At 34.1% G+C, this 25,427-nt stretch overlaps 1 protein-coding gene across 1 annotated transcript in view; it reads left to right on the forward strand.

The window, feature by feature from the left end:
- Positions 1 to 25,427, forward strand: part of LOC150092853 (uncharacterized) — a 219,925-nt gene that overhangs the window by 179,891 nt on the left and 14,607 nt on the right. The window contains exons 8-9 of the mRNA XM_090414300.1: positions 1,543 to 1,740; positions 25,157 to 25,243. Coding sequence (XP_090270426.1) covers positions 1,543 to 1,740; positions 25,157 to 25,243 — 285 coding nt within the window. The remainder of the gene's footprint in view (positions 1 to 1,542; positions 1,741 to 25,156; positions 25,244 to 25,427) is intronic.

Below are 25,427 nucleotides of genomic sequence, written 5' to 3' on the forward strand. Positions count from 1 at the left end.
TCAGTGGGACCAGGACCAAGTGGAGATACCAGGCAGAAGCATTAGCAAGGTCATCTCCTCCTATAGGAGCTGCCAAACGGTGTGCCACCTTTTTATTAAATTACTCTGGATTTAGAGAAAGATGTTGAAATTTATTTTTCACTTGGTTCAGACTATAATAAATTTAGTTTAATCCTTTATCCAAGTGTGTTCAAACAAAGTTTGCACCTGAAAGTATCTTCAGGACTGGGGTAAAGTGGTGCAACTCCTTTCAAAGGTGGAGCAAGCTACCAACACTCCTATCTCAGTATCTCTCATAATGCAAAACACATCTCCTTGCGGATATGTATAATGTTATGCATTAAGGGAAGGGCCACCAGCCAGACTAGTTTCGACCTTTATTGAGGTCTCTTCAATGGGAGCCAGGCCCAAGTGGAGATACCAAGCAGAAGCATTAGCAAGGTCATCTCTTCCTATAGGAGCTGCCAAACGGTGTGCCACCTTTTTATTAAATTACTCTGGATTTATAGAAAGATGTTGAAAGTTTGTTTTTCACTTGGTCAGACTATAATAAATTTAGTTTAATCCTTTATCCAAGTGTGTGCAAACGAAGTTTGTGCCTGAAAGTTTCTTCAGGACTGGGGTAAAGTGATAGTCTGACCAAGTGAAAAACAAACTTTCAACATCTTTCTCTGAATCCAGAGTAATTTAATAAAAAGGTGGCACACCATTTGGCAGCTCCTATAGAAGGAGATGACCTTGCTAATGCTTCTGCCTTGGTAGCTTCAATTGGGCCTGGCTCCCACTGAAGAGACCTTAATAAAGGTCGAAACTAGTCTGGGTAGTGGCCCTTCCCTTAATGCATAACATTATACATATCCGCAAGGAGATGTGTTTTGCATTATGGGAGATACTGAGATAAGAGTGTTGGTATCTTGCTCCACCTTTGCAAGGAGTTGCTTGGTGTTGTACCACTTTACTCCAGTCCTGAAGATAATTTCAGGTGCAAACTTTGTTTGCACACACTTGGATAAAGTATTAAACCAAATTTATTATTGCAATAAGTATTCTTCATTGATTTTATTAGATTTTGGTGTATCTTTTTATTTTGAATATTTTTTTTTTCTTGAATCATATTTATTTTTGCATATAAGAATGTATCCTTGTTAATTCTTTGTTATTAACTCTTGTTTAACAAGATGTTCTGAACACATATCTGTTTCTTCTTTAAGCAATGTTTGGCTATATTTTATTGTGGTATAATAGAAGATTCATACAGATGTTATAATAATAATATGCCTGGAGAGACCTCAATAAAGCCATATTTTTGGTTACTATTGAAATCAAATTACCATTTGATTTCAGTAGTAACCAAAAATTTATTCTATTAATAAATTTGCAGGTAACTAAAATATTTAATCAATAAAGATTGTTATCTAAGTTGTTTTTCTTTTAGATTATCATTATTATCATATAATTATAAACTCTCTCTCTGTGTGTGTCTATATATATATATATATATATAATTTTTTTATATATATTTTTTTTAAATATATATTATAGTTATGTACCCAGATAAGTGGAAATCGATTAGTCCAGTTTTATGGGCAACCATATGACACTACTACTCTTGGACCAGGAGGCAGTCCTCAGTCCCTAAACACTCAATTTACAGTGTGCAGCAGATGTGCTGACACTGTTTCATTGTACAGTTGTTTGCATCACTATAAATACAACTTTTTCATCAAGTGCCGCACAAAGGTAATTTTTTTAGGAGTTATCATTCACTGATGTTTGTTTACTGTTTCATAATTGTAGAAATTTAAATGTTGAATAGGGTTGACATTAAAATAACTTATGCTTATGTTTGTTATGCTGTTTAAAAAAAAATATTTTTTAAACGGCATAAAATTCACAGATGAGAAAAATATGAATAAGATCTTTCTTTGTTTTCTCAAATTTATTTATTTATACCTGACAACCAAATAAACATTATTTTTAAAACTGTAAATATTTGTTTCTGATCCAATTTGTTTTCAACTATTGTTTTGCAGTCTCTTTCTTCCATAACACACCACTAGTTTCTTTTGTTAAACATTAAATCCACCATCATGCTACTGATCTCTACTGTCCCTTTCTGTCTTTTATATACTGGTAAAATCTTTTCAGAATATAAACTTTCACTCTGTTCTTTACTCACTGCATCATTAATAAACAGAAGCATTCTAAATAAATGTACATGAAATGAATATTTAATCAGCTCATATTACAAACTGTTATGCTCGAAATATTTTTTTAAATATCTTTTATTTGAACCTAGTTTCAACTGAACTTTTGAAATTTTTATTAGCTATATTTTACTGTTACATTTTTGAAACTCCATACTTTATCAAAACATTTGTCTGCATTTAAATGTTCTTATATCTGATCTCACAAAAGCATCTTCTTTGCAATTCATCTGAAGACTTTGAATTTTTCTTGCTTTCCTTTTACAGACACCAGAATCCAATTTTCTACTGCATTGTGACTAGTGCACATTCAAAACAGGTAGTCCAGATGAGGAGCCCTTCCGAGTAGACTAGCCTGCAGGCCCTTGGATATGGCTTGCTGCAGTTCTTGTATACTATCTGGAGTAACCTTAGCATTTAACTTTCGTATGCATGTATTCATAGTGGGTATCTGCTTGTGGTGGATAGGAATCACTTGCACACTGAATCTGAAATCCCTTTAAACATACTCTTTCATTTCTAAGTGTAACAAAAGATCCACGCAAGGCCTAGCTAATAATAGAAACGTGATAAATCATTTATTGACACAAGTAAGGAACAGACACAGGCTCGCATATGTTTTCAACAAATGAATGGCCAATAAAGAAGTTGCTGTAACTGGTATTCCCTATCCATGAATGGGTAGGGAATGCCAGTTACAGCAATGACTCCCCTATAAAATGCTCAAGTCATTCTAGAAGAGTGATTTCCGAAAGGAATTATCTTGACTACTTGAAGAGGAAATATGAACCAAAGACCAAGGAATGACATTTTATTAGGTGATCCTAATACATAGGGATGGTAATATTGTTCCAACCAGGATGGTCATCCTTACCTTTGACACACCTAAACTAAACTATGTAAAAGCAGAACGATTATAAGCTGCCTATAGGGTTTAACATCCTGAATTCATCAAGATCTCTGAAATATAAGCATCCTCAGACTACCTGTTGTGACTTTACGACAATTGTCTTGTATGACATTAAAGAGCAGGAAAACATAGCCTGTATAACATACACACAAACAAACAAAATAAAAAAAGTCTAAATGTATGAACAGCAAGTTAGAGAATACAGCCTTCTCCCAAACATGCCAAATTCAAGACAAGATGAGATGAGACAAAAGCAGGACAGAATATTTCATATCAGAAAGTAATAGGAAACTTATAACCATAACATAAAGTGCAATGTGCTCTCAAGCCAATACATTCTCGGTAAAGAAAACATCAAAAGAAACACAAATTTCACATTTCACAATTATAGAATTAATACCAGAATGCTTTGCTTTCACCTTCCTCTCTTTGAAGCGCATTAATTATCATAATTATGGCATCAGAATCCTACCATGATCCTACAGGAGCATCCTCTATAATAATAATAAATAAATAAATAAATAAATGCAAGTGCACTACATAAAGAAGATCCATGAAAAGAATGAACACATCTGAAGTGAAACAAAACATGACACATAACGGGTGATGAAAGACAAGGAACAGCTAAATTATTAGATTATTACAGAAATATAGACCTATATGACAAAAGATTGAGTAATAAGTTATAGATATTACATCACAATTAAAATGAAATTCCTCATTCCAAATTAGACAAGCAGACTGGTCTAATTTGTCTGGTCATGTACATAGTACCATAAGCCACAGGCAAATGATACCTGTGTGCCACCTCACATTGCCTTCTTGTCCAGAAACTTGAAATTTTCAAAACTTTAGCCTCTATGGCAGAGTAAATTTCATGCTTGGGACTAGCACTGCACCTGGAATAAAAAGCTCTGCTTACATCATTCCAACAAAATGGATAAAACAGAAACTCCCTCCACTTCCCCAAACAGATGCACACACACACATCATATGTTTGCCCTACATCAAAGGTACGGCAGATGAACTGGGCTCCCTCCTGAAACAACACACAATCAGAATTATATGCAGACCTCACAATAAAATTTCCACCTCCTCAAGTGTCTACAGTATCCTCTTCCAGTGTGGAATCCAGTATGGACAACCAAAAAGCAGGCTCATCGCAAATCCCAGTTTAAATTGGAGAGTGTCTTGGAAGTAGTGAACCTGGTTAACTGCAACTGAACAGATGGTGTGAACTTGCATAGATTTTGAGGCACTCCTGTCTTCCAGTTAGCATTAATAACAGAAATTGCCACGAAAAGTGCCACTGTAGCCCTTCAATCATGTGACTGTGCATTGTTAAAATGACTCTGGTAATGCTAACAAAATGTCTGCTGTAAATAATTAATTTTACTCAGTAAATTATTTATTTGCAATCCTGTTTCTATGTGGTTTTTTGCTCCAGAAACTTTGACATGAATCATATCAGCAGCTACAGAAATTTGAACATGGAAATATACAGCCTCAATTTGAGTTGTGTTTCTCAAATTTTATGTAAGTCATATTTAATCCTTCATGCATTAATCATATCCTATTGCTTACACATTTACAGTACATGTATACAGTAGTACATTTAACATATTTTAAAGGTTATTTTTATTTAATTTCATTTGGAATGCACATAAAAATTAGATTTCATTATGTAATTATTAATGCAAAGTTATATTACTAAATATAAATTGTATGAGAAAGTAGAAAAAAATGTTTAATTTGGTCGTTCAAGCTTCAGTATAAGACCTTGGCTTCTTTCTTCTCTTCATTAAGTGCCTTTGTAGTAGGATAAATTGGCCATCTATTTCTCTTTGGACTTTTAAGACCATGAGACATTAGTCTCCATTCTCCAGTTGTTTTGTCTGCCTTCACATTGACACTAAAAACATCTTTACCGGCATTAGCTAAAATCTTTTGTCATGATATCTTACAGGATCATTATGTTATGGATGAATCATATTTATAATTTTCATTTTTGCCTCTAGATCAGTTTTATGCATAGGTTCACTTTTTCCACTCTGTTTTTTTTTTATTTCTTTTATTTTTTATTTTTAATGAATGTAATCTACCCCAGCACCAGGGGTGCACCGGCAATGTGTGCAACGCACACAGGCGCCAAAGATTTCCGGTGAGGAGGAAATACTTTAAAAAAATATTATTCATTAATTATATCAAAATAAATTACATTTTTGTTTAAATTTTAATTATATTTTATAGATTTGTCTTAAACAAATTATTTATAATCACTTATTTGTTATTATTCCTTAAGACCTTATTTCATTCTGATCCTAGTTCTAACAAGTAGTTTAGCGTAAACAAGTAAAAACTTGAACTTGCGTAAGTTTACTGTTTACAGGATGACGCTCGTTTGAAATTTGTTTAATCTTGTTCGCACTCTCATTTGCTCTAAACATATATAAGAAAATCTGCTGCAGTTTTTAACTTTATTCCGTATTCTGCTGTTATCAGGAGAATATAGGCAATGTCTTGCAATGTACCTGAATTGTCATGAGAAAAATTTAAATGATTTGAACAATTACAAAAAATGAACAGAATTAATTACATCCTTAAAAAATAAAACTTGTATTGATCATTTGCAACAAACAGTTTTAGATAATGAAGGGAAATGTTGGTATGAAGTTATAAAAAGAATAATTTTTGTAGTACAGTTTTTAGGCAAACAAAATCTAGCTCTTTGTGGTAAAAGTAATAAACTTTACGATTGCAACAATGGCAATTTTTTAAAATGCATTGAGATGTTAGAAAAGTTTTATCCTTTTATGTCGGAACACACGCGATGTGTAGCTAATGATCCTGACTTTAAAAACATGCCCTCCTATTTAGGAGATAAAATTCAAAATGAAATACTCACTTTATTGGCATCAAATATTAAAAATAATGTTTTTATAAAGTGTTTTCTTATTGGGGGGAGGGGTATAGGGGTGCCAACTAAAGTTTTGCACACAGGCATCGGACACTACTGGCACGCCCCTGCCCAGCACGCGCGCGCACACACGCACACATACTAAAAATTATGAAGGTGTGTGAATACAAATACACAGCACATCTATGTTTAATAGTAAGGAATGCACATGCACCACATAGGCTATCACGACAACATTGTATTGTAAATCCCACCATGGTAAACCTTATAGCTCTTAATGTGCTCAGGCATAATTTACATTATGCTAGACATCAAAGCCAAAATGAATTGTGAATCCAGTTTGCACTATTTATAACCCACACAACCAGCCCAAGAGTACCATATATTAATAATTCATAAAATCATCAATCTTTGAATGCACTGGATGTGTATTTGCTGATCTCAAGATTACAGGCACTCAGCAGAGCTTTGCTTGAACACCAGCAACAGTTTTATGTTCTCCTAAAATTTTGATTCCCAAACAAAGAAAAGAGGAAAACATCTTAATTTCTATTTGAAAGGGCTAGAGATTTACAATCAGCCATTTGTTAAGAAGGGACTTAAAACTTTTAATCTTGCATGCAAGGTGCCATAGGGATATCCATTATGGCATATCCCTACCATGTTCCATGGATTCACTACTTTATAATAGAATCCCTACTGTGTAGCAACTTCTGTATTCATAGAAAAATACATGTACCTTTCTATTACTGTAACTAGTGTCTGTGACATCTTGGAAATTTGACAATGCTTGTATTCTGTAGTACACATACCAGCCACCGACTTTAGAAACCTTTATGCAGCTGTACGTAAATGTCACTTACACGGTGTCTGTGACTGAACACTGTAAGATTGGAAAAAAAGTGGAGATCTGAGAAGTCGCAGTACACCTTGTTCTGTACCGATGGTAGGTAGAGAGTTTGGTGGGAACCCTATAACAACGAAACCCAACTTGCCTTGTAAACACAGCTCAAGGCCTTTGAGGTGGTGTCAAGGTGTGGAGCATGTTCGGTTGGGGAAAGGATTGGATTATATGATATTGCTGGAAGGTCAAGTGTCATCCAAGGAATATCTGAACGTTGTTGCTTTGCTAATCAAGTCCATCTTACAGTGTTGATTTTTTTATCCAGAAGGTTGTTTCATGTACGACAGTACTACTGCCCATCGTACAAAAATTGTTCAGCAGTGGTTAAGTGCTCATGACTGCGACTTCCATCATCTTCCCCAGCCACCACAAAGCCCGGATCTGTACACCATTGAGAATGTATGGGGCATGTTAGAAAAACAGATCCTCTTCCATCACATCCAAGCCAGTTAAGGGAGTGTCTGGTGAATGCCTGGTATGTTGTGGATGCATTCCAACACCTTGTGGGATCTATGCCAAACTGCACGTGCTGTAATTTGAGATAAAGGAGCTCTAACACAGTATTAAATAAAAGTTTCTAATTCACTGTCCAGTAGATGTGTATCTAGCAAGCAGTGACTTTTTTCCAACACATACAGTGTGGCCATGAAATAACTTTCCCTCTTTCAAGGCATCTGTAGCTAAAACAAGCTTAATATGTTACACATGAAGATACATGTGTAATACACCAAATCCCACTTTCGTATGCGAGTTAAAGAAAATTTTCAGCATTACCATAGATAATATTGCCTGCAATCAACAAGGAGATCAAATTACAGCTTTTAGGTTAGCTTGGGCTTCATTTATTGTTTTTCAGTTCCCTATACAGACTACAGTTTGCCAATAAAAGAAAAATTAATCCATCAGTGGCAGGAAGAGACTGTCAATAATTTAGCTGAGATAAAGCCTGAAATTAAATAGAGGCTCCACGCAAGTCAACTTCTACATTCTCTTTTAGTGAAGGCTGATGACTCGCATGCGTAACATGCACTACTACATTTATTTTACTATGTATCGTTATCTGACATTGTGCTGCCACTTGGGTGGAGAATGCATCATATTATTTATTGCTTTTGTTACTCCAGCTGTGCAGCATACATATGCTTGGAATTCTCTGTGATTACAGATATGGTTCTGTGCAGTTTTCAATTTTTTGAGGAATTCTCTTGATATAATTTTATCTCACTATATTTAATTATTTTGCTTTCTGTTGCAGAATATTTTATTTCATTTTTATATCTTGGATATTGCTTGAATGGTTAGACATGGTGCCGTATGGCCTTAAGTTACCCATGCACCAATAGAATCTGTAGTATTGAGTTTTCACAAATTTCTTTATTTAGATCCATTAAAGTGTTACAACTTTTTTTAACCAGTCAAAGCTCTCTCTCTTTCTCTGTTTTTTCTTTTACAGTGCTGATCTTACATTCTGCTGTCTTATGGACCATATAAGGACTGAATTGCTTTAGGGTTCAACCTTTAGCATATGAAATTAATATGTTAGGTACTAGCAGTAAACCCCTAGGGACTAGTGAATTTAGAGAGAAATTCACTGTAACATATTTAGAGGAAAAGATTACTCCTGCCACTCCATTCTCAGGAAATAAATACCCCAGAAGACATCCAGATGGTTAACTATAGCTTCTTGAACTTAACTCACACCAAAATCGTGCACAGTTGTTGGGTTCATTCCCCTCCTTCCTCCCAGTGCATATTAATTGATCCTTAATTTATTCCTTCCTCTTTGCAATGGAAAGTTTCATTTATTGGTAGCATGCAATACTGAAGTATTTTAATATGATATGCATGATTGAACTTGATTATCACTCATGTTGATGTTTAGTGGAGAAAACACATCTAGAGATAATGACTTTCCTTGAAGATGCCTTGGCGACCAAGGCATCTTAATGGGTACAAGGAAATATAACTAAGCACGTGCATGCAGACTGAGCTGAAAGGCAGGATCCTATAGTCAGCCCTCTTTGGATGCAGTGATGGAATCTTACTGAAGGGCTCATGATAATGTTTGTTCAAATTTTGAAAACTAACGAATATTTCGTTAGTTTGCTATTTAAAATTCTGCTATATATTTTGTAACAGGAATTTAGTATACTGATACCTCTATAGTTTTTAGGGTCATCTCTATTACCTTTTTTTAAGATAGGAATCACAATTGCTTTTATTTCCATTCTATTGGGGGAATACCAGTTGAATAAATTTTATTTAAAAATAATAAGAGTCTTTCTTTGAATCTTATTCCTGTGTAGTAATTTAGAAATTCTTCTAATTTCAATAAACATAAAGACACAGAAATATACTTGGGCAGCAAGAGGATGGAAATCAATATTAGATTATTTTATATTAAATGAAAAGACATCAATATTTTCACTAGATGTTAGAGTTCAGAGGATATGAAATAAGCAGTGACCACTTGTTAAAATAAAAATTAAGATTACGACCTAAATGGCTGCAAGTAACAAGAACAGAAAAAAAAATTTTAAACATAAGTTTATAAAACTAGACTATTGAATGACACAAATGTACAATGGCTATATGAACAAAGAATTAACCAATATCTTGATAAAACAAAATGAAGAAATAGAATACCTTAATATAAAAATGATACTAAATGCAGCAGCAAATGAAAGCTTAGGAAAGACCAAAAAATTCAATAAAAGGAAAAAAACTGAAGATCTGGGATGATACAATCAAAGAAATAATCAAAAAGAAAAAAGAAGCCTATCACAATTAGTGTTCCTAATATTTTTATATTTCTGTATTTTTTAGTGTTCCTATCTATTTTCATAGTCTTTGTTTTTTATTGCTGATTTTCATAGCAAATTTATTACATCAGTCATTCAATTTAGTTTGGGAATACTGTGGACTTGTGATGGATTTATTTAGGTGTATGACATCATCATTTAATGGCACTGTTCTTCATAGTGTGATCTATTAGATCAGCGTTTTTCTCAACTTTTCTGAAGCCAAGGACCAGTAAAATGCTGAAAACAATTCTACGGGCCACTAAGCTACACCAAGCTACTGCGGGGGGGGGGGTATTATTGTTCACTTCGCCCGTCTTTTATTATTGTCATTCTGCCGCTACAAATTTAGCAGCAGAATGACGAATAATAAAAAGTGTGAAGTGAACAACAATATAGTTTTATTGCTTCCGCCTTTGAATATTCTGACGATATTTGTTTTTTTTTTAAGTCTCCATTTGATTTCAATAATTTTTACTTGCTTATTTATTAAATTTTAATTTGTTTTGATAATTAAAAAATATATATTTATTTAATTAATTTAAGTCTGCCTGTGGACCACAGGTTGAGAAACACTGCATTAGATGATGAATAGCAGTAAAGATAATATGAACTTTTGTTTCACACCTCATTTAACATGACTTAACATCATGGATGGTTTTATATTTTAACTATTTCATTTTTTGAGCAAACTTTAAAAAAAAAAAAAAAAGACTTGAAATTTATTAAATTTTTCACTTATTTTATTTTTGTTAATCAGTGCAATTTATTACTATGTTTATTTATTTCATTGTGTATGCTTTCTTGAAAAAGTCTGTCTTGGGGGAAAAAATCTGTGTGTGTGTGTGTGTATATATATATATATATTACATATTCTTTATTTTAATGCAATATGTATACTTTATGTCAACATAAACCAACATTTTGATTTTTTTATTATTATTATTATTATTTGGTCCTAGTTAACTACTGTAAGCTGACACCTACTGCATCAACTGTTTATTCTTGCTTGTTTCATTACTAAACTACCACAGATATTAACAAAATGTGTCAGCTGTTTACTCATATTAATGCATCCTGGTGGTGCTTTGGCTACTTATACAGTTGATTCATGAAGAACAGAACACCAGTTTCAACTACACAGGTCCACTTATACAGTTTCTTTTTTTCTTTTTTTTTTTTTCTTTTTAATTAAATATATTGGAAATATTTTTGGAGATTTGCAACAATTTAAAAACACCTGCAGACGAACCGCATAGCCTAGAAATATCAAAAAAAATTAAGAAAAAGTTAGGCATGTCATGAATGCATAAAATATATGTAAACACTAGTCTATTTTATCATTTATTACCATGAAGTATACACAGGTCTATTATAAAAAGTTAAAATTTATCAAAGCTTACGTGCACAAACACTTACAGACCATATATGACTATTTGCAGTCCAGAAAAATTTAAGCAAAAGTAAGGATGCAGTATGAAATCATAACTGCATAAAACGAACTGTTATTAATTAGTTAAATTAATTAGCATGAAATAAATATTTTATAACGTTCATTCATTAGTGTATAGGCTATGCTACCATAAAGCAATCATATTGCTGCTTCTTCGTTATCAGTGCATGAATCATTATACCTGTAAATAAATGTGAATTTGTTTTCCACATTATCTTTCCATTGATGTCTAGTATTACTAATGCGTAGAACATCTACATTGTTTTGTATCATAAAAAAAAAAAAAATCAGCTAACGCCTTTTTATTCCCGTATACTGGGAGTAGGCGAGGCCATTTAGCCCTATCTAACTTTTGGAGACTGAGTGGGCAGTTCAATCTCCACTGGTACCAATCAGAGATAGATGGCCCAAGGCTATCACTAATTAAGCGGTACTCAGTGAAGAGAGACGGCTCAAATGTGCCGCCATCTCGTGGTCCCTAACCCTAACACACTATATTTAATATCTGAAATAATGTGGGTTCTACGGTCGATTTTCTTGAGTTTACAGGACGAAAAACCCGAGTTTCCGGGAGGAAAAACCTGCTTGCCCGTGCCAGAGATCGACTAACTTGGGAACCGGTCGATGGCTTAGAAAAATTTCTTCTAGTCGCCGACTAGACTCGAAGCCAAGTCTTCCTTCGTGCGGCCAAGCGCAGTGGTTGGCAAACGCCACATCCACTGAGCTACACAGGCTCTTTATGTTTTGTATCATATAAGACAATATTGATGTAGGTACTGACAGACATATGAGTCATCTTGTAAACAGATGACATAAATACAGTACAGTACTGTAAATGTATTTTCACTTATGATTTTTTTTTCTCTAGCTTACTTTATTGTAAGAATATAGTATATAATACATACATACCATACAAAATATGTGTTAATTGACTGTTTATGTTATCATTAAGGCTTCTGGTCAACAGCAGGCTACTAATAAAGTTTTTGGGGAGTCAAAAGTTATACACGTATTTTCAAACAACTTCTCACTAAATCTGGAATGTTTTTTCTGTTCTCAACATTTTATTTTTATTTATACAGTATATTAGGGTAAATTATAATGTCATTCAGCGACATAGAGCATTTAATTTTTCATAAAGCAGATTGCATCTGCATGTGTGCATGCTGCATATGAGCACCCTAGGACACTAACTCTATCCTTGTATTGTCTGAATCCTGTGAGCATTTCTTCATCCTCTGCTGTTCACCACCTAATTTTATGGAGAGAAATTCCATGATGTTTAAGATTTTTGTTAATAATCCAACTTATTCAATTTAGTTAGAGAATCCTGGATACTTGCACTAGATATATTTAGGAGTATAACATCATCTGCATAAAGCAAAGAGCCAAGTTTCACATCTCCAATTCTAATTTCAGGCTTGATGCCACTTTCTTTCATAATGTGATCGATATAGATGATGAATAAGAGTGGAGATAATGTGCATCCTTGTCTTACACCTGCTTTTACATCAAACCATCTTCCTATATTGCCTTCGATTCTAACTGCTGACTGACAACTTAAATATAGTCTATGTTAATTGCTCTGTATAATATTCCATTCATCCCATACAAATGAAGTGTTTTGAAAGGTTTTTCTCTAGGCACCTTGTCGTATGCCTTTTCCAGATTTACAAAACTTAAGTACAGATTCTTGTCATATTCCCACAATTTCTCAACTATTTGTCTTAAAGTGAAAATCTGATCTTGACAACCTCTATTCAGCCTGAACCCAGCTTGTTCTTCTCCAAGTTTCTCTTCCACAATCTTTCTCAACCTCTTTTCAAGTATGCTTGCATAAATCTTACCTGGAACACTTAATAAAGAATTCCTCTGTAATTTTCACATTCAGATTTATTCCCTTTTTTATAGATTGGTGCTGTGAGAGCTCTACTCCAATCATCAGGAAATCAACCTTCTAACAAGGCCTTCTGAATTATGCATTGTAGCCACTGCAAAATTTTTATACCTCCATACTTGAGCATCTCTGGTTGAATATCATCTACTCCAGCTGCTTTTCCACATTTCAAGTTTTTGACAGCTTTTACTATCTCAAATATTCATATGTACTCCTCTTTGCATTCCTCTTGAAAATTTTCTGGTAGAATTCTGTCATTATTATTATTATTACATGAGACCTCCAGGGAGTCCAATGGCTTATCGAGGGAGGGCATCTACTCTTACAACTCTGTCTCCACCACTCATTTCACCAATTACAACTAATCACAACTACAATCATCATCTACACCAATGCCATCTACTGCCCACCACCACGAATTATTATTATTGCTTGATTCATTTAACAGTCTCACAGAGTAATTACTCCAGACATCTAGGATATCCTCATCTTCAGTTACCATGTCACATTTATCATGTTTTATTCCTTTTACAGTACTCTTTCCTCCATTTCTAAACTTCAATAGCCTCGAGAACATTTTACCATCTTCCTGATATTTACAGTAGCAAAGAATTTAATCCGAGCAAACCGAATTTTCGTCAAGTTTTTAATGTTGGTTTTGGTTCACTGTGTTTTGTGTGCTGAGAAAGAGTACATGTTTTAACTGTTTCTGTGATGTTTATTAATAGTATTGTGCATTTTTAATAGTGTAAAAAAAAAAAAAAAGCTGATATTTATTGTGTTTTATTCATTTTATTCAGCTATAAAATGGATACTTCTTCAAGAAAGTTCAAAAATATGTACTCTTTCTCAGCACACATCCATGACTCAAAGACAAATTGCCAATGAGTGTGGTGTTGGTTTTAGTATTGTTAATACAGTTTTAAAGAAATTTATGGAGACAGGTACCTTTTCTCCTGACAGAAAAGGGAAATATGTGTGAAAAAGGAAAACTACACTCTCAAGACTATTTACTAGTTAGGAAAAGCAAAATGAATGAAAGACTGTCTGGCAGCTAGTGAGATTAATGTTTTTCTGACGTGAGTGCCTCTCGAAGATTGTTGGAAACAGAGAGGCCTATCCACAGACCAAAAAAGAAACCAACTGTTGACAAAGACTATGCATGCAGAAAAAGAGGCTCCAGCATGCAAAAGGGTACAAAGATTGGATTGTTGAGAAGTGGAAGGTCATATTCTCAGATGAGAGCCATGGACAAAGAATTTTGCTGTCCATGGCAAGTGAGTACTGTTGGATCATACATCCTGGCTCTGAATCCGCCATTTTGTTAGAACGTAGTTCTTATTTAAATTATCTGTTTTTTTGTTAGCTTAATTAATTGTTGGTTGATTACTAATCCAAATATAGAGAAATTTATATTATCCTGCACCACCCTATATTCAGATTAGTCTATATAATATAGTAGAATCAATCAACTAACTTTAACAATCCCACTTTTCTACAAGCCGAGTTTAAAATTAATATTTAAGGCTTTTGCAAGGTCTGATAAACTTTATGAGCGGTGACAATGAAGAAAAATCAGGCAAACAACAAATTGAATCCAGTAAAATAAACATTTAATACAGGGTTATAGAACATGTACATTTAAGTAAAACTAAAAACAAGATAATGCAAATCAGTTAGTCCAAATACTCATAACAAACATAAAACATTAGGCATTGCACATTCAGCTGTCAATACTATATTCATCTGAATAATTGAAGATGGTCCACTTAGTTCAATGTTACAGAATCTCACAGTAATTATTCTTAAAGTAGAATTCTCTAATTCTCTCTTAGTCAACTAACACTTAATTTAATTATGAGGCAGTTATCACTTCAAGGGGGATCACTTTAAAGCTCCATACTTCGGCTATTTTTAGTAGAACGCCACAGTTAATGTTAGATATATCAGGCGGAGCTAATTTTTATATCTTCACGCTGAAATATAAAAAAAAAATGGACTGCTCTTACCGGGTTGCATCTTTTACACATTGGATTCACTATAGGCACACTTAAAACTGTAGTTAACTATCACTCTGAAGCAACACTATTCAATAGAAATCTTCACTATAATAACTGAAATGTTAAACATAGAGCTTCATGTCATGATGCACTCGTATTAGGTAATCTACTTATTCCTTATTTATTACTATGCATTAAATTCAGCCTTGCACTGTTCTTCAAAACAACTGGAATTCATCGTAATTTTAGAATTCCGTAGAAATATTCCGAATTGCCTATTAATTTCCCGGTCCTTTCATAATCTATTTACGGCATTTCCCAAATCCCCATTACTGCCATCCCTTACTTCAGTCCTTGCTGTCCTTAAGCTTTCTCCCCTGTTTACTTTCGTTTTCCAATAAAATACCTTCATTCTTCCTGCCAAAATCCGGTTCTAGCCAATTCAGCTCATATCAACTCCTCCTCCCTTCAAATACCATAGCTCACGCACGCGCTATCTAAAATTAACTCCATTTCCTTGACAACAGCCAATCAAATTCAATCAGAAGAATTACATAAAATTACTTTTTCTTTCATTTACAACAGTGAGACCGCTACAACCGTACAGAATGAACTATTAATTTCTCTTTTTTGTTGTTTTAACTTTCAGTTACCTTTTACCCCTGAAGATGTAAGTCAAACGACTTACGAAACTTGTTGGGTTTTATTTCTTTATTGTGCTTTTAGCTTAATATAAAAATGTGGTTCAATTATCAGAATATGCCTTATGAACTTCTAAACCACAGAAACCTCCACTTACAATCTTATTTTTGTGGTTTAGGCCAAGGGTAATGGTTGCCAATTTTGTAAGTCTGAGTATAACATTATGCAATTTGGAATGAAAAAAAAAAAAAACAACATGGTCTTTCTTCTACATAGATGGAACTGGGCTACAAGAAATTTATGAGGCTAGGATTTGGGACAGATGCTGAACTGATCATTGAAGTTCAGAGAACATATTGCAAAAATAGCTCGAAGAATATCTCTTGGCTATTAAACACACTGACAAACAGGGATGCAGAAATTATCTTTCTTTTGAGAAGCTCTGGATTGTGTAGCATAAACGTCATGTTTGAAAATGCAACTATGCAGTGAAATACTGCTGTATGGCATAATATACAGGGTGTTCGGGATAAATTTGACAGTTTCGTAAGGAAAAAGAAAATCTTCTTTGTATCTATTAAATTTAATGAATTGACAAAAAAACATTACAGGCAGAGTTAATTACAATACTATCAACAAGATTTACTCAAAATAACCACCATTAGCATCGATCACAGCTTCAATTCTGCTTCGGAACCTCGAACAAGCTGATGCTACAGTCTCCCTGGGAAGGGCTGCAAAAACTGTTTTAATTTTATCCATTAACTGGGCTTTTGTATTACTGGAAGTGCGATTGGTGTCTTTTTCAACTGCGCCCCATACAAAATAATCCATGGGGTTAAGGTCTGGGGAGTTTGGAGGCCAAACATTTGGACTGGTGAAGTCGTAGAAATTTTCAGACAACCATTTTTGACTTTTCCCAGAGGTGTGGCAAGGGGCCGAATCCTGCTGCCATACATACGGCCTACCATTGGCTACCCTTGTTATCCAGGGCTTGAATACAGTTAGCAACTCCACGAACAAAGCCCGAATTCCAATGCCAGGGTTCTTCAACACCTGTTCCTGCAGATTTGCGAGGAATTCTGCTGTACGAATGCAATCAGATCGTCTGCTAGGGATCTTTCTTCTTGCTACATCCTCGTAGTCACCATTGCAAGTCTCTAGTTCATGCCTGATTGTTTTTACTGTATTCAGGGAGCATTGGGCAGCAGTCGTAATATCCTTATTTTGATGGCGGGCACGAATCATCATGATACAAGTTATTCTCTTCCATGATTCAGGTGGGTTCCAGCTATCCATCCTTTCTGACATCTTGTATATGAATGAAGAAGGGTCCGAACTTTTAAATGAAGAGAAGTGTGTGTTAATACATGTAACTTACGGAAAAATATAATTAATTATAAATATGTCAAATTTATCCCGAACACCCTGTAGTATGTACAAAGGTGAAAAATAAAAGTTACTGTACATCATATCATATCCAAACATCTTAGCTTTTTTTAATAGCATACCTAAGAGGTGATACAGCATAAATATCAAATGCTAAATCATAGTTTATTAATTGATGCACAGTGATTCTCTCTCAGCAGCTGCTCATTGCTATGTGAAGAAAAGTGCTTTCTTTTAGCAAATCTAATAATTAGAGGTGGCTCATTTGCACAATTTTTATTGTAGTGCATAATTAACTTTCATTTTGCAAGAAAAGAAAATCATAAAACCCATAAATGTTGCTATATAATTTGTTCAAAATCCATTATCAACTGCACTCATCTAATACGATGCATTCTCTGGAGTTTATAAATCTATAAGTAAAACAAAGAAATTATGAAGCAGTTAATTTGAAGTTGTGTTCAGAAGAATGATCAGATTTCAGTTGTGTTCTTAAGCGAGAAAAGTGGAGCATTTCACTAGAGCAGTTGTTTGACTTGTATGATGGTTTTTTTTCTTTTTCTTGCTTCTTATTTTATAATGCAGCTATAAAAATTGAATTGTTGCTAGAAAGGGAGGGGGGGGTAAAATGGAAAGTCATCCTATGTATGTCAGTGTTTCTTAAACTGTGTTCCACAGAACCCCATTGTCCCCCACTCGTAGGTAGTCCCCAGAGCATACAAACACTTTAATAAAGATTAGTATTTTTTCTCCATTCACTAGATGTAGTTACTCAAAAAACATTCAATGAATAGGGAAAAAATAATTCTTTTTATTAAATTGATTTATTTCCAGAACAGTTATGTTACTTTATTATGTATCATATGTTATCTTAAATTTTTGATTAAAATGATATATGCATGTAAACACAAGAAAGATATTTAATTAACCAAATATTTCGGTCTGGAAATAGCAGACCATCTTCAGTGGTATTACAAGAACAGTTTTAAAAAATACAAGCTAGAATACTAACAATAGATCGTTAAAAATAGAACACGCCGCGTGATGTTATATCACTAAGTATTAAGTATAAACCGGAACATTTTGAAGTAGAGACATGATTGAAAAAAAAAAAATTAATGAGTAATCTTGATTAGACTTTCCCAGATTTTTGATATAGATATACAGTCATTACGATTCAGGTTGGGACGATGGAGTAAAGCCTCCACGCTTTCCTTGAACAAACGTTTGAACCTATAACAAGATCTATGTAAGAGGTGAGTCCTGGACCAAAAGATGCTGTGGTCAGTTTCAATCCCGTGTTGAGCCAATCCAGACTTTTCAAGTTTGCTGTGAAGAATGGAGGATTGATGTTCTTGGATTCTTTTTTCAAGAGAACGTGCAGTCTGTCCAAAATAGGAGAGATCACAGTTGCAAGGAATTTGATAAAATCCAGGAAGAGAGAAAGTTGAGCGTTTGTCTTTAGAAGGAAAATGAGAAGACAATTTGTTAATAGGTGAATACGTAGTTGTTAAATCATATTTCTTTAAAATTCTCGCGATAGGTTCTGAAATACCGGAGATATAAGGAATAGGCACTCGACATATTGAAACTTTGTTGTTTTGTGGAGGATTATAAGAATTGAGAAGATGTTGAGTACTTTTTTTAGAAAAGCCATTGAGTTTCATGTGTTGTTGGATAGTAGAAAGTTCATTCTGTAGATAATCAAAAGTAGAACAATTAGTTTTGGCTCTTCTGATGAGGCATTTTATAATTCCTGTTTTTTTGACATGGATGATGGGCTGATTCTTTAAGAATATAATGACCTGTGAATGTTGGTTTCCTGTAAACTGTAGTTGTAAGAGTATTTGAAGGTGACCGGATGAGGGGAACGTCTAAAAAAGATAACTGGTTGTTTTCTTCCAATTCCATAGTAAACTTTATACGATGATGTAAGGAATTGATACTGTTTAAAAAAGAAGTTAAGGAGTCTTTGTTGTGCAGCCATATAGTAAAGATGTCATCTATATATCTTACTCAAAAGGATGGTTGAGGGAAAATAGATGAGAAGAGGACTTTTTCTAAATGTTCTAAATAAAAGTTGGCTAAAGCAGGAGACTCTTTCTCCTGCTTTAGCCAATGACTTCCCATGGCCGTTCCTTCTACTTGGCTGTAAAATTTATTTTCACATACGAAATCGAATAGTTTTATAATGTCTTGAGGAAAGATGTCAGCAAGTAATTTTAAAGTTTCCTTGAGAGGTACATTGGTATATAAAGATTCTATATCAAAGCTAACCATAAGATCTGTAGGTTGTAATGAGACATTTTTTAATTTTTCTAAGAAATCTGAGGAGTTTTTTTAAAAAAGAAGTAGAGTTGCCAATGTAAGATTTCAATAATTTAGCTAGATATTTGGCTATACAGTAAGTAGGAGAATCAATACAATCTACTATTGGACGAAGAGGATAGTCAATCTTATGGATTTTTGGAAGGCCATAAAATCTAGGAGGTCTTGCAAAATGAGTTTTAAGTCTTTCAATCATGTCTTTATCTAAACTGATGACTTCATCTAAGAGAGAATTTAATTTCTTTAGTTGTCTGTTGGTTGGATTATAATCAATTTCTTGATATATGGAGCGATCTCAAAGCAAAAGAGAAAGTTTTCTTCTGTAATTTGCTGAGTCCATAACTACTGTTGCTTTTCCCTTGTCAGCTTTGGTGATAATGAGGTGATTATTTTTTCTCAAGAACTGTAAAGATTTCATTTCAGAAGGAGATATGTTGGAAGGAGGAAGTTTGGCCTTAAGTAGAGAAGGCAAATCTCAATCATCTGACTAGCTTCATCACTAGTCAGATGATTGAGATTCCTTTCAATGTTAACTAGGAAATTTAGATTGTTATCTTAATTGGAAAAATGGTATCTTATTTGGAACAATAGAAAAATCATGTCCTTTTGACAGGATGAGGGTTTTGCTTTCAGTCAAAGGACGTCCGGATATATTGACAATCCAATTAACTGGAGTTATGAAGGGCTTGGATTGTCTAGACGAAAGAGCTTCATATTTACGGTTAAGATGTTGACTTAATTTATTATAAGCACGTTGAGATGTGGATCCAAATTTGTAAAAATATAGGTGCACAGATCAGAAATTTGATGACTGTGAATAGCAAGGTCACGTTTAGCAGCTTTAAGTTGATTACGGATTAGAGATAAACTAGTGTTCCGGTAAATATTATGAGCTCCAGGAGATGTTATTGTTTCTTTAATCTTAGCGAAATTGGGAATAATCTTGTTGTCGCGGCACTTTTTTAAGAAATTGATCTTTGCTCGTAACCTACCTTGTATAACTGAAAGTTTTCCTAATTTACCGGTTAGTTTGGTAACATTTTCCCTGTGAAGGATAAGAATTTGCTGTTTTAAGGATACTTGTGACATAAGACTGAATGATATATGCACGTAAACACAAGAAAGATATTTAATTAACCAAATATTTCAGTCTGGAAATAGCAGACCATCTTCAGTGGTATTACAAGAACAGTTTTAAAAAATACAAGCTAGAATACTAACAATAGATCGTTAAAAATAGAACATGCCGCGTGATGTTATATCACTAAGTATTAAGTATAAAAACGGAATATTTTGAAGTAGAGACATGATTGGAAAAAAAAAAAAAAAAGGGTTCAAACGTTTGTTCAGGGAAAGTGTGGAGGCCTTGCTCCATCGTCCCAACCTGAATCGTAATGACTGTATATCAAAAATCTGGGAAAGTCTAATCAAGATTACTCATTAATTTTTTTTTTTTTTAATCATGGCTCTACTTCAAAATATTCTGTTTCATACTTAGTGATATAACATCGCGCGGCGTGTTCTATTTTTAACGATCTATTGTTAGTATTCTAGCTTGTGTTTTTTAAAACTGTTCTTGTAATACCACTGAAGATGGTCTGCTATTTCCAGACCGAAATATTTGGTTAATTAAATATCTTTCTTGTGTTTACGTGCATATATCATTCAGTCTTATGTCACAAGTGTCCTTAAAACAGCAAATTTGATAAAATATTTTTCAGATAATGGTTCATTTTTCTTCCTGATAATTTTTCTGAAAATTTTCATAGGGATTCTGTGAGAGAAAATATTTTATTAGGGTTCTGCAGATTCAAAAAGTTTAAGAAACACTGATATACATATAGTTCAGGAACATGGGTCTTCATGATTAGGAGACATATGAGAGTGAGGATAGCTTGGCCAATGTAAAACATTACTAAAATAATAGTTTTAAATGAAAAAGTTTTGTTGCTATTCATTAAACATCAGAAGACCAAGATAACAAGCAAGAAAACATCATGACATTTCAGGTATTTTGATAATTAATATATTTTATTAGGGCAAACAGCGAAAAGTCAACTACTTGAACAAATCTGAAAGCACACCAAAACTCAACATCAGTAGAGTTAAAGATCAGTACTATCAACATAAGAAGCCTGAATGGCAAAAGAAATGGAGCTAGCTGAGGAATTAGATAAGTACCAGATCGACATAATACGGGTGACTGAAACAAAAAAAAGACAAAAACGTGCGATCTTTCTGAGCAATAAATACAAAATGTTATATTCAGGCAATGACAATCAAGGAAAAGAAGGAGTAGCCATAGTATTCAACACAAAATACGAGGCTAATCTTCTTGAATGGCAGTCAGTCTCAAGTAGAGTAATGTGGGCAAATATGAGAATGGGGAACTGGACAATGAGACTTATTTGATGCCTATGGCCCCACAGAAGGTTCTACTGAGGTAGAAGTGGAGGAATTTTTTGATGCTTTAGAAAAAGCAGCTGACACAATGAAAAAGGAAAAGTTGGTCCTTGTTGGGGATCTAAATAGCAGAGTAGGAAATGATTGTCAGACATACAATATTTTTGTATGTCTGACAATCTGACAATCATTTTGTATGTCTGACAATCAGAGACAAATGTAAGAAAGCGAAACACTGTGTAAAACTAGCTAAAAAGTCATGGGATGACTTTGGCAAGAACATAGAAAATAAATATCAAGAAGGTGGTAAGATATTCTGCAGGTTGTTGAAGAAACTTAGAAATGGAGGAAAGAGTGCTGTAAAAGGAGTTAGAGATGATAAAGGTGACATGAAAACGGAGAAAAAGATATCCTTGAAGTGTGAAGTAATTACTTCGAAAAATTGCTAAATGAAACAAGCAGTGATAGCACAGTGGTAAAAAAACACTCAACAGGCATACAGTCAGGAATACATATCCATACGTGAAGTAGAAAAAGCCATCAAATGCTTGAAATGTGGAAAAGCAGCAGGAGCAGATGATATTCGACAGAAATGCTGAAATATGGTGGTATAAAAGTCTTACAGTGGCTGCACTGCATAGTTCAGAAAGCCTGGACAGAGGGACAAATTCCCAATGATTGGAGTAGAGCTCTAATAGTACCCATATATAAAAAGCGAAATAAAACTGAATGTGAGAATTACAGAGGTATTTCCCTACTGATTGTTCCAGGCAAGATCTATGCAAGTATACTTGAGAAACGGTTGAGAAGAATTGTGGAAGAAAAGCTTGGTGAAGAACAACCTGAATTCATGACAAATAGAGGCTGTAAGGATCAGATCTTCACTTTACGACAAATAGTTGAGAAACCATGGGAATATAACAAAGATCTGTATTTAAGTTTTGTTGATCTGGAAAAGGCATATGACAAGGTGCCAAGAGAGAGAAGCTATTCAATATGCTACAGTTATATGGTGTCAGTGGGGCATTATATCAATCAATACTTAGTCTTTATTTGAGTTGTAATTCAGCAGTTAGAATTGAAGGAAGTACAGGAAAATGGTTTAATGTTAAATCTGGTGTGAGAGAAGGAAGTACGTTATCCACCTCTGTTATTCATTCTCTATATAGATCACATTATGAAGGAAAGTGGTATTAAACATGATATCAGAATTGGAGATGTTGATGTCAGCTTTATGCGGACGATGTTATACTTCTAAATAAATCCGCTACACGTTTGCAAAATTCCCTGACTAAATTGAATAACTGTTGTAATAGATACGGTATGAAGGTAAGCATTAAAAAGACAAAGACAATGAAAATAGGTAAAATTGTTGAAAATGTCAACTGCGTCGTGAACGGAGAACATGTGCAACAAGTAAAACATTTCAGCTACTTAGGCACGATTTTTAGTGAAGATGGTAAATTAAATGTGGAAATAGACAAAGAATCAACAAAGCTAGTATGGTAGAAAGTCAATTGAATAAATTCATATGGAATAAGAGAGAAATTAATCAGAACACTAAATTGGCAGTATAGACGGTGTTTGAACCAGTTTTAACTTATGGATCTGAAAGCTGGGTCAGAAGTAAAACACTTGACCAAAGACTGGAGACCGCAGATATGACAGTTCTGAGAAAGATTAGAGGATTGAACAGATGGCATCAATGGTAATATCATATTAAAAATGAGGATATTAGGAAAGAACTTGACATTGTCAACATCCAGGAATGCGTTGGCAGATCTAATCTCAGGTGGTATGGTCACTTAAACTGAATGGGCGAGGAAAGATTAGCAAAACAAGTGTTCTCTGCCAGGTTGGCAGGAAACCGACTCAGAGGAAGACCAAGATATAGGTGGATTGATACGGTACAAAGTGCCTTAGATGATAGAAATATAAGATCTGATAATGTTGGAGTCTTGCCAAGTAACAGACTGATTTGGAGGAAGATTGTAGATAGTAAGTTAGTAATGATGTAAATTTTTCATGTAGTACTATCATATCCTGTACACCACTTGAGAGTACATGTCAGGAATTTGATGATGTTGATGATATATTTTTTTAGTGGTGCTTAAGGGTCGAAGATGTATAACTGAGAGGAGACCACCACATTTCCTTTAAAGGAATACAGAGAACCGACCAGGGCTTCTGACCTAATGTCCAGTCCTCACCTTCTCGTGGTGCACCCTGTTAGGTATCTACCTGGATACTGAACGAACGAGGATTGGCTGGCAATTTGGGATTTAGCCAGCTAAATTGTATTCTAAACCACATAATAAATAATCGTACAACATGACAGAATTTCATGCCAGCTGGGGCGTCGCCTAGTTAAACAAGCCCCCCCTGTTGTTTTCACCAGGGAACCATGCCAAACAGCGGAAAGTCAGCTATGGTATGAAGGTCATCAATAACAAGACAAAGGCAGTGAAAATAGGCAGAAGCATTGAAAATAACTGTATTTTGAATGGAGAACCTATAGAACAAGAAATAAAACATTTCAGCTACTTAGGCATGATTTTTAATGAAGATGGTAAATTAGATATGTTAATAGACAACAGAATCAACAAAACTGGTATGGTGGGAAGTAAACTGAATTAATTTATGAAGAATAAGAGAGAAATGAGTCAAAACACTAAAGTAGCTGTATACAAGACAGTGTTCAAACCAATATTTGCTTATGGATGTGAGAGCTGGGTTAGAAATAAAACACTTGACCAAAGACTAGAGACCACAAATATGAGAGTCCTGAGAAAGATTAGGGGCATGAATAGATGGCATCAGTGGCAGTATCGTATTAAAAACGAGGATATTAGGAAAGAACTTGACGTTGTTAGCATCCAGAAATCTGTTAGCAGAGCTAATCTCTGGTGGTATGATCACTTAAAACAGAATGGCGAGGAAAGATTAGCAAAAAAAGTGTTCTCTTCCAGGTTGGCTGGAAAGAGACCCAGAAGAAGACCAAGATATAGGTGAAAAGTGCCTTAGAAGATAGAAATATAAGATCGGACAATGTTGGAGCCTTGACAGGTAACAGATTGATTTGGAGGAAAATTGTAGATAGGAAGTTAGTAATATTGTAAGTTTTTCATGTAGTACTATCATGTCTTGTACACCCCTTGAGGGTAAATGTCAGGAATTTGATGATGATATATTTTATTAATATATGGTGCTTATTTATTTATTTTTTATCATGAACGCATATACATTAATTCCACTTCCGTATATTTCTATCGATATTGGAAAATTTGTTTATTAAATTGGAATAGGTTAATCAAGTAAAAGGTGGAGATGATGAGAAGGAGTCCCATTTCATCCTTGAGCACTGTTTGCAAGATACAATGTGGGTGAATCAGGTAATACTTTTATTAATTTTTTTAACAGTACTGAAATTAGTATAACTGTCATGAAAAAAAGTACATCAGATACATTTTTAAATTAAGATGTTTTTTTATTTCATGTCTTATTTTATTTTATTAACTCTGTCTTCTGATTTACCTTCTGATTGGCAGACTTCTGTCCTTGTACCTTTTCCTAAAA

Source organism: Typopeltis vanoorti, chromosome 25, assembly GCF_054136105.1.
Source record: "Typopeltis vanoorti isolate ZY-2024b chromosome 25, IOZ_Tvanoo_1.0, whole genome shotgun sequence".
NCBI classification, from domain to species: Eukaryota; Metazoa; Arthropoda; class Arachnida; order Uropygi; family Thelyphonidae; genus Typopeltis; species Typopeltis vanoorti.